Source organism: Nicotiana tomentosiformis, chromosome 5 (genome assembly GCF_000390325.3).
Source record: "Nicotiana tomentosiformis chromosome 5, ASM39032v3, whole genome shotgun sequence".
In the NCBI taxonomy this organism is placed as follows: Eukaryota; Viridiplantae; Streptophyta; class Magnoliopsida; order Solanales; family Solanaceae; genus Nicotiana; species Nicotiana tomentosiformis.
Window position 1 is genome coordinate 100,615,265 of NC_090816.1, and position 11,016 is coordinate 100,626,280.

The following is an 11,016-nucleotide window of genomic DNA, read 5'->3' on the forward strand; positions in this document are numbered from 1 at the left end:
CGACTTCGGACTTTTAGACCGGATTATATTTGCAGCGACCGCTTATCCTTTTTAGGACTAGAGTTGGGTGTGATCACTTACTATTGTTAATGACTTTGTAGATCAGTTTACTGCTCCATAGGCACATGATTTTGTTGTTCTTGCTGCATTTTCAAAACAAAAAACAATTCCAACTTTGTGGCATCCAGGAAAGGTTCCTATAATCCCACTAAGTCAACTTTGTGTATTCTAACTAGTCTTTCACTTGCACCTTGTGATCTCATCCCCTTATATTCCAATTGATGATGTTAATCATTAAAACAAATTGGGTTTTGCTTAGCACCTTCAACTTTGTTGGTATTGTCGGGCTTGGCTTGCTGTTAGGACCTGATTCTTTGTCAATCGGATGTGGCGCGGCTATGGCAAGGATTGGGGCGTGATGGCCTTGCTGTTGGCCTATGCGGGAGCAAAACGATCATGCGGGACAATGGACGAGAAACATTGTCATGAGAACAACTATTGGCCAAGGTCTTAAGACAGACAAGATGGACTTGGCAAAGGCTTGATGAGGCAGTGCGGGCAAGTTTGGGCGGCATGAAGCGGCATGCGCGCCAAAGACAAAGGTACGGGGAGTTCAAGTTGTGGGAGCGCCAAGTACAAGCAAAGCTAAATCATGGAGGCACGGAATGATGGCAAAGGGTTTCAATAGCTAAGGCAAAGCTATGTGAGACAAAATACAAGCAATGGCACGGATGAAACAAGTGTTGACAAAGACAAGGCAGAAATGCGGCTAAGGCAATGTGCGGCCGACAGGCGTCAGACGTGTGCGATAAAATCATGGACAGCAGGTTGCGGATGAGACATTGGTGCAGAGCAATGTCAGAATCAGCCAAGGCTGGGCGCAATGCCAGACTTGGGGCGTGCAATAGCTGACCAAGAAAAAGGGCACATGTAGTGCACATGCCAAAGCAGTGGGCCGTTGTATTTTTGTAATGACTTGTATCCATGTCTGTTTAGTGCTTGTAGCTAATGTCATTTCGTGTAAGATAATGGCCTATGTAGTTGGGGGATGTCAACTACAAGATAGGATCAGATTTAGTAATGCTGTGTGTAAAGGCTTGGTTCAGTGGGAGGTGGGACCAGTGCTCCACCAGTAGGCTAAGTGATCCACCAGAAGAGCTGAGTATTCCACCATGAAGGCTGAGTGCTCCACAAACAAAAATAAGTGCTGAAGAGGGCCATTTCATAGGTAAGTGCCCCATTAAATGGTTATGTGCTTTGACTGGGCAAAGCACAATGACGGAATTACCCTTTTGTATGTTGTCCCTTCATATCTGCCAGCGGAAGCCCCTATATCTATATATATGGGGGCATTTCATGAAGAAAAGGCATCAAGACTGAGAGAGTCTTGTATCAAGGATCAAGACTGTGAGAGTCTTAGATCAAAGACGAAAATCAAGACTGTAAGAGTCTTGAGCAGAAGGAGAGGGTCTTCAAATGAAGAAGAGGGTCTCCGAGACGAAGACGAAGACGAAGTGGTACTAAGGCTGGGCATGGGCAGGTCTTAGTGTGTCAAGATAGGCTTGTGATCTTGACTAAGTGGGCTATGAATGACTTGTGTTCATAGCAAAGAAACGGAAACAGGTTAGGAAGGTGATTCTTTCTAAGTGTTTCAAAACGGGGGCTAGGGCTTGGCATGGGCAGGTCTTAGTGAGCAAAGATCGACTTGTAATCTTTGCAAAGTCGGAAAATAAGAGAGAAACGTGAGGGTTTCTAAGTGTTTTCAAAAGTGGGCTAGGGCTTGGCATGGGCAGGTCTTAGTAGTTATGAACGACCTGTGTTCATAGCAAAATGGGAACCAAGAGGGAAACGTGAGGGTTTCTAAGTGTTTCCGAAAGTGGGCTAAGGCTGGAGCGTTGGCAGGTCTTAGTATGACAAGATCTATTTATGATCTTGGCCGGACGAAGTGGGCTGTGAATGGTTTGTGTTCATGGCAAAGAGGGGTCCTTTGTATATTTTGTTATTAATACAAAGGTTGGGTTTTTCCCGTAAATATTGGTGTTCTCTTTATGTTGCTGCCAAATCTTGTGGGAAGCCAAACTTGATGAAAAGTTGGCTAAGTGTTGGAAAAGGCTGAGTAACTTAAGTATCAGGTTGATGCCGCACGTGTCAAGTTAGGCGCAAAAAATTGGCCCAAATTGACCCCATGACAACTGGTATCAAAGCTGAGACGGAATTATTCTGATACAACTAGTATCAGAGTGAAGCAGCGTGCTTAGCAGAACTACTTTGATAGACGAGTATCGGAGCAGAGCAAGATTCATGGCAGTGGTAAGACGATCAGTAGCAGACGGAATGTTGCTGTTTGAGAACATGGCTTGTGGCAAAAATGCTGAACTGCGCCAAGGATGGAACAGTTCGTGAGAGCAAGAATTGTCAAAGTGCGGGAAACTCTCTTATGGAATGGAGCAATAAGGGCGTTGTCTGTCAACAACTCCTTGGGGCAGATCCATTAAGTCGGCTCGATGAGGACGTCGATTTCAAAGGGTGCGGGTGATTTGTTAGGACCCGATTCTTTGTCAATCGGACATGGCGCGGCTATGGCAAGGATTGGGACGTGATGGCCTTGCTGTTGGCCTATGCGGGAGCAAAACGATCATGCGGGACAATGGACGAGAAACATTGTCATGAGAACAAGTAGTGGCCAAGGTCTTGAGACAAGCAATATCGACTTGGCAAAGGCTTGATGAGGCAGTGCGGGCAAGTTTGGGCGGCATGAAGCGGCATGCGCGCCAAAGACAAAGGTACGGGGAGTTCAAGTTGTGGGAGCGCCAAGTACAAGCAAAGCTAAATCACGGAGGCACGGAATGATGGCAAAGGGTTTCAATAGCTAAGGCAAAGTTATGTGAGACAAAAGACAAGCAATGGCACGGATGAAACAAGTGTTGACAAAGACAAGGCAGAAATGCGGCTAAGGCAATGTGCGGCCGATAGGCGTCGGGCGTGTGCGGTAAAATCATGGACAACAGGTTGCGGATGAGACATTGGCGTGGAGCAATGTCAGAATCAGCCAAGGCTGGGTGGAATGCCAGACTTGGGGCGTGCAATAGCTGACAAAGAAAAAGGGCACATGTAGTGCACATGCCAAAGCAGTGGGCCGTTGTATTTTTGTAATGACTTGTATCCATGTCTGTTTAGTGCTTGTAGCTAATGTCATTTCGTGTAAGATAATGGCCTATATAGTTGGGGGATGTCAACTATAAGATAGGATCAGATTTAGTAATGTTGTGTGTAAAGGCTTGGTTCAGTGGGAGGTGGGACCAGTGCTCCATCAGTGGGCTAAGTGCTCCACCAGAAGAGCTGAGTGTTCCACCATGAAGGCTGAGTGATCCACAAACAAAAATAAGTGCTGAAGAGAGCCATTTCGTGGGTAAGTACCCCATTAAATGGTTAAGTGCTTATTAGTGCTTTGACTGGGCAAAGCACAATGACAGAATTGCCCCTTTGTATATTGTCCCTTCATATCTGCTAGTGGAAGCCCCTATATCTATATATATGGGGGCATTTCGTGAAGAAAAGGCATCAAGACTGAGAGAGTCTTGTATCAAGGATCAAGACTATGAGAGTCTTAGATCAAAGACAAAAATCAAGACTGTAAGAGTCTTGAGCAGAAGGAGAGGGTCTTCAAATGAAGAAGAGGGTCTTCAAAGCAGGATCTCTCCAAGTGTGGGATTGACGACTTGCCTGATGAGTTGCTTATTGCCATACTTTCCTGTTTGAACTTCCACGAGGCAGGAAGGTCCTGTATCCTTTATACATGGAATGTGATACATTTTTAAATAAAGAATACATGTATTGGAAATCGATAAAGCCTACAACAACAGAAGAAAGATTATTGTACATTAATAATGAGGTTGATGAAGGAAATTTAAAAAGTTGATGCCAATATTAAATTACTCTGGATAAGGTTGATAAGGAGTGGCATTTAAGTAAAGGTCACCCTTTCTAGCAATAGTTATTCCAGATAATTCAGTCAAGTCCAAGTCTCTTGGCTTGATTCCAGTTGGGAGTTTCCAGTCGAAGTGATACAGCAATTGGGCCAATGGCAAGTAAAGATTAGCTAAACCAAATGACATTCCAGGACAAATTCTCCGTCCACCACCAAAGGGAAGAAACTCAAAATTATTACCAAAAAAATCCATAGAGCATTGCTCAAATCTCTCTGGCTTAAAGCTTTCGGCGTCATCCCAATATTTTGGATCTCTTCCCAATGCCCAAACATTAACCATAACTTTGGTCTTCGCAGGAATAGTGTAGCCGTTTATATCTGTGTCTTCCCTGCATTCTCTTGGGACCAAAAGTGGAGAGGGTGGATGAAGTCTCAAAGTTTCTTTAATGACTAACTTTAAGTATTTCAGCTCCTCCACATCGTTTTCATCAAAAGATACTTTGTCCCTAAAGGCTTCTCGCACTTCTGCTTGAGCTTTGGTGAATACACTTGGATTCTTCATCATTTCAGCCATAGCCCATACAGTTGTTGTTGATGAAGTTTCCGTTCCGGCAGCAAACATGTCCTGTAAATTAATAATGGCAAAGCTATTATTTTCTTATTTGTGATAGGATTTTGAAAATCTTTTAGCTATGGCAATGGATATGGGAGTAAGTATAAGCATATATAGTATTCAATAGTACTTACAACAATAACAGCTTTGATATTGTTGTTGGTGATGGGAAATTGAAGACTTGTATCATTCTTAAGTCTTAGTAGGACATCAATTAGATCTTCACCTCCTAATGCACCATTACTCTTGCCAGCTGCAAGATTTTTCTTGTGCTCGTTGATGACATCCTCAACAATGGCATCTACCTTAAGGTGGGCATTCAGAAGTTTACGCTTCATTCCACTGAGAACATGAAGAAACTTGTATGAAGGGAAGATGTCTACCACATCAAAGCCTTCTGCTAATCCTATTACTTCTCTGATCTTTTTTGCAAATATATCTTGCCCCTTGAGTACTTGCCCAAATGCTGATCTACACGTCATGGAGCTTGCAAACCAAATGATCCTCTGCGTAAAATTAACTAGCTCACCAGAAGAAGAATCTGACCGGATAGAGTCAATGAGACGAACGACTTCATCACGTCTGATCGAGCTGAAGGACCGAACATTCTTTGCATTGAGAAGTTCCATGACACAAATTTTACGCATTTGTCTCCACTGGTCGCCATAAGGGCTAAAGGCAATGTCGGACTGGTTATAACAGATAATGTCCATGGCTACAATTTTAGGCCTAGATGCAAAAACCATGTCATGAGTTTTTAGTACTTCTTTTGCCATCTCCCTAGAAGTAACCACAACTGCAGAAATTTCACCTAACTGAAGGTGCATAAGTGGTCCATATTTTTTGGCTAAATCTCTAAGGACATGGTGTGGTTCTCCACCAATCATATGAAGCATACTTCCTAGTATTGGTATTTTCCATGGACCTGGTGGCAATTTTTTGCTTTGGCTATTAGAGTTCTTCCATTTCCTCAACAAAAATAGGAAAGATAGGAATAGGAAAATGGAAACCAAGCTGAAGAATTGCATTTTCGGAGACAAATGGAGGATTATTAGATGATTCTTCAAAGTCTAGTTGTGTATGGTCTTTTATAGGCATTTGTAACTTTGGCAATATAATAATTTCTGCAACTTTTGTTACATATGATTAGAGCAGACTTTGTTTACTTTCCTGTTGACCATTAATTATTCCTAATCAAAATAATTCAGCTGACTCAAAGAACAACAATGATGTGCTAATTATTAGTCGGGAATAATCAGAGCTTTTTGTTTCCTTGACGGACGAATAAGAAAAGTGTATCGTCTAAATTGAAACGGATGGAGTACTTGTTTTAGTAATTAACATTGAGAACTATTTATTTCGTACGAGTATTTTTTTTTTTTTTGATAACCGTAGTGTCCGAGCCAGCTTGCATGCACCTCGACTAATTCCACGGGATACCTGCCACCAACAACATGTACAAGGTAACTATATCCACCAAAGCTTTGATAGATGACAAGAAATCACCTAGTATTTGCCTCCGTTGGGATTTGAACCTGAGACCTCATGATTCTCACCCACTTCATTGACCACTAGGTCACACCCTTGTGCGCTTTTGTAGGAGTATTGTATATGGAAGTTTGATGAATTTTATTTTATTGTTCCATATATGTACTTAAAACATTTATTTGAATCTTGGAAAGCGAAACAAGACATGTTAAATGTAATAAATAACAGAAGTACATGTTAAATATCAAAAAGCAAAATAAGACATTAAAAGTTAAATGTGTGGTCATAAATAATATTTTTATTATTTGTAAATATTGAAATTCAGTATCTTCAAATAATGGGTTGGTCATTATTATTTGTAAATATAAACTTAAGTTTTAATTAAATAATATAATGGTAAAATATTGAAATTTTTTCTTGAATATTATTAAATAGTAAATATTAAACTTAGTTCAAGTGAAATAATAATTTTTACTCTCGGAACTTCAACTTTTTTACAAAGTATTATTTATTTCCGAATTTCAACGTAAACTAAATAGTGTCCAAACAGAATGCCTAGTAATAATTTTTTTAATTGAAGCCATTCACCCAGGCTATAGTGCCCGTGGTGATGGGGCATTTGGCATTGGTGCCTACCATGTATATAAATAACCAAAAGAGTATATCGTCGGAGGACATAGAACCAAACCTCTACAAATATTACATGCAACCCAAAAACTTGTAATTGTTGGTTTGTGACCTATTACAAAAAAGGTTGTGTGATCGCGCCCAACTCTATTCCTTAAAAGAATAAGCGGTCGCTGCAAATATAATCCGATCTAAAAGTCTGGAGTCGAATCTTACATAGAACTAAGGTTTCACTATAACTGTTCAATATCACTAAGAAGACAAGCTCGAACAATTCCTAAGTTATAAATATTAAGATTCTTATGTCTAACTAGTTATCCAACAAATTAAAGTAGTAAATTAACAACTAGAAATATAAAGGTTGGAGACAAGATTGGAAAAGTCTAGAGTTATGATTTTTTCAATTGTCGGAATCCTTCCAGCTATGTCTCCTACAATTTTGCATAAGTATTCTCTATTGATCATGAGCACTCGACTAATCGTAATTCTCTATTGAACAACTACAAAAATATACTAGTCATATTCTTTCGAATTACGCTAGCTCGCACTTTTTCACCGCTCATTATGATCATGTCAAAGCCTCGTTATCTCTAATCCAGCTTTTAAATCTGCCATATTGATCTCTCATATATCTTGGGAGTGACGTTGTTTGACAACAACCTAAATATGTACTATTTCACAAGCAATGCATAATAAATATGCACAGTCAATTAATGGCCATTCAATCAACAACAATAAACACGCAGTTGAACAAGTAGGGCTATTTAAAGGCAAACTTATATTAAAACGTAACAAGAATTCATCTTCCAAAAAGTTCCATAAAACTCTAGATTAGAGAGTTAAACTATATATTAAAGAAGAACTAAGAGAAAAACTCTTGTGATCTGCGCTTCAGAGTGTTCTGTAGCCTTTTGCCTCTCCAATAATGTCCCTCTCTAAAAACTAAGTTTAAGAGTATTTATAAGGTAGGGTTAAAGTCTACATGTCAAAAATTAATGTGGAAATAAAAGTGGCTCGGATACATTGCAAGGCGCCATCAGAGGCACCAATGTTGATGCCTTGGACAAAGCCTTGCACTGTCTAAGGCTGTGACTTTTCGTGGACTTGCAACATCTAAAACTGTGACTTTTCATGGCCTTGCAATATTGTGATGACCTGACCGATCATTTTGAGTATTGTAGCCCCGTTTCCTGCTTATTCTATGTTCATTTGTCACTATGTGACTTGCTCGGGTGGTTGGGTTGGTTCCGGGGATGTTTCGCAGTGAATTGGGACACTTAGTCCCAATGTTAGAAGCTTAAGTTGAAAGAGTTGACCGGATATTAACTTATGTGTAAACAACTTCGGAATGGTATTTTGATGGTTTCGATAGCTCCTCATGGTGATTTTGGACATAAGAGTATGTCCGGATATTGATTTGAAGGCCCGCATGTCATTTTGGCTTGAATTGGCGAAAGTTGAAGGTTTGAAAGGTTAAGAAATTTGACTAAGAGTTGACTTTGTTGATATCGAGCTCGAATTTTGGTTCCGTGAGTTAGAGTATATCCGTTGTGTCATTTATGATTTGTGTGCAAAATTTGAGGTCAATCGGAATTGGTTTGGTCTGTGACCTGTTACAAAAAAAGGTTGTGTGATCACGCCCGACTCTAGTCCTTAAAAGGATAAGCGGTCGTTGCAAATATAATCCGGTCTAAAAGTGTGGAATCGAATCCCACAGAGAACTAAGGTTTCACTATAACTGTTCAATATTACTAAAAAGACAAGTTCGAACAATTCCTTAGTTATAAATATTAAGATTCTTATGTCTAACTAATTATATAACAAATTAAAGTGTAAATTAACAACTAGGAATACTAAGGGTTGGAGACAAGATTGGAAAAGCCTAGAGTTATGATTTTTTCAATTAACGGAATCCTTCCAGCTACGTCTCCTACAATTTTGCATAAGTATTCTTTACTGATCATAAGCACTCGACTAATCGTAATTCTGTCTCGAGCAACTATAATAATGTACTAGTCATATTCTTTCGAATTACGCTGGCTCGCATTTCTCCACCGCTCATTATGATCATGTCATAGCCTCATTATCTCTAATCTCGATTTTAAACCCGCCATATTTATCTCTTATATATCTTGGGAGTGACGTTGTTCGACAACAACCTAAATATGCACTCTTTCACAAGCAATACATAATAAATATGCACAATCAATCAAATATGCACTCCTTATTTGGTTGGTGATGTGCGGACGACGGCATTCCTATATGAATAGGAGTCCTTTGACTCTGAATGGCCACGTAAAGAATTGCTATGTCAAATAATACTTTTCTTAGTGCAAAGAATGGAAAAAATTTACGTTGTGTAGGTTTAATGCAAAGAATGGAATTTAAAGTGGAAAACAGTTTCATGAAAACTTTCTCCTACGTGATGACTGCTGTTTTGGTCATTATGTGTATATATACATGCCATTAGTAACATTGAAATTCTTTTCTTAGCTCGAGGAAAGTAAAGATTCAATACGAGATAATTTTTCAGAGGACAAATATGACTATTACGTGTACTTCAAGCCTAATCTTTGAGTTGCAATTAGTGTACGTTCCGATAAATCTTGAAGTATGGGCATTTGTAAGCATCTAAATTTTATTGAATTTAAATTCATAAAATTATTTGGACTATATCTTTTCTAACATATCTTAGTTCAAATAAATTTATTGGGCTAATAGTTGGATTAGTTATATAAATCTAATGTATATGGATTAGATAAAAAAAATTCATTGGGCTAGTCCATTTAATTGAGCTACAAGTGATGAGCCCACTTCATTAGGCCCAATATGTCATCTTCCTAAAGGCCCAGTTTGGTGTTACGTGTCAAATGACGTGGCATGCCAAGTCATGCGGAAGAACCAATAGGATCATGCCACGTGTGAAAATGACAAGGCATGCCAAGTCAAATTAAAAGGCTAATGAAGCCACGCCACGTGTGCAAGTGACACATTCTGGCCAATCGAATGCGGCCTTGTCACTCTTCAATCTGATTGGTCAGAAAGAGTTTATTCTTATCATAACTCTCCCCTCCCACAACTATAAATAGGGGTCTTCATAACCCAGAAAAGACACCAGAAGTTATAACAAGAAGACACAAGGGAACTCGTGGATCAAATGCCACATTTCTCTACAAACTGCAAGTGTTCAAGCATTCAAGCACTTCAACACAAATTTCAAGTATTCAAGATCAAGAACGAAGTCAAATCAAATACAAGTCGATCAAGGCTACTTGTTCGTGATAAAATTCGTGGCAACAATCAAAGCGTTCACGACGGATAAATCAAATTCAAATTCAAGATCAAGCTTAAAGGCCCTTGAATTTATATTGGGAAAAAAGAATCAGATGATTAATAGAGATTGTACACTCATATTATTTGAAATCAAGTATTATGATTATTGCAATATTTTTCGACCTTGATTTTATTTTCTCGACGCAAATTTATTGTCTACAATTTTTAACTCTAAAATACCTGATATGAGTATAAATATCTCTTGGAATATTTGAAGTTGGAAAAGTACATAATAATACAACAAGCTTGCTTCGTATTAAACAAACAAAAAATAAATATTCAATCATCATTAAATTAATAAGACAATATTTAACTAGTCGTAGGTTCACTCGACGGATGCTCAATTATCATTAAATCACCAAGTTAATATTTAACTATTTTGTGTAAAATCACTTGGTAAATGTTTAATCATCATGAAATCAATAAGTTAATATTTAACTAGTCGTACGTCCAATTATCATTAAATCAATAAGATAATATTTAACTATTTGGAGAATTATCTGGTAGGTATTCAATCATCATTAAATTAATAACTTAATATTTAATTTTTCGTTTAATCACTCGACCGACATTTAAATATCATTAACTCAATAAGATAATATTAGCTATTTGTTGAATTACAATATAGATGTTCTGTTATCATTAAATCACTAAGTTAATATTTAACCTTTTGTAGAATCACTCGATAGATGTTCAATTATTATTAAATGAATAAGTTAATGTTAACTATTTGTAGAATCACTCGCTAGATATTCAATTATTAATAAAAAAATTTAATGATTAATCATTTGTAGGATCACTCGATAAATGATCGATTATCATTAAATCAATAAGTTAATGTTTAGCTATTTGGGGAACAACCCTAGAGATACTTAAACCATCTTTCAGCTCTCTCAAACATCCTGATAGATGTTTAATATCCTTAGAATATTTTATATAACCATGTAGAATAATTTTTTTGCAACGATTTCGATACAAGATCAATCTAAATGTATTCCAAATCAAATTCCAAATTAACTCCAGATGA

At 38.2% G+C, this 11,016-nt stretch overlaps 1 protein-coding gene across 1 annotated transcript; it reads right to left on the bottom strand.

The window, feature by feature from the left end:
* Nucleotides 1-3,747: 3,747 nt before the first annotated feature.
* LOC138891589 (5-epiaristolochene 1,3-dihydroxylase-like) lies at nucleotides 3,748-5,600 on the bottom strand. Its single transcript, XM_070175156.1, has 2 exons — nucleotides 4,676-5,600; nucleotides 3,748-4,553 (listed from the first exon to the last, which is right to left on the bottom strand). The coding sequence occupies exons 1-2, from the start codon at nucleotides 5,567-5,569 to the stop codon at nucleotides 3,933-3,935; spliced, it is 1,515 nt and encodes a 504-aa protein (XP_070031257.1). The 5' UTR covers nucleotides 5,570-5,600; the 3' UTR covers nucleotides 3,748-3,932.
* Between the last annotated feature and the right edge of the window lie 5,416 nt (nucleotides 5,601-11,016).

Excerpts from the sequence above, each read along its gene's own strand:
- LOC138891589 (XM_070175156.1), bottom strand. The coding sequence starts at position 5,569 with ATGCAATTCTTCAGCTTGGTTTCCATTTTCCTATTCCTATCTTTCCTA. Across the intron at positions 4,554-4,675 it reads ATATCAAAGCTGTTATTGTT|GACATGTTTGCTGCCGGAAC; the intron begins GTAAGTACTATT and ends ATTAATTTACAG.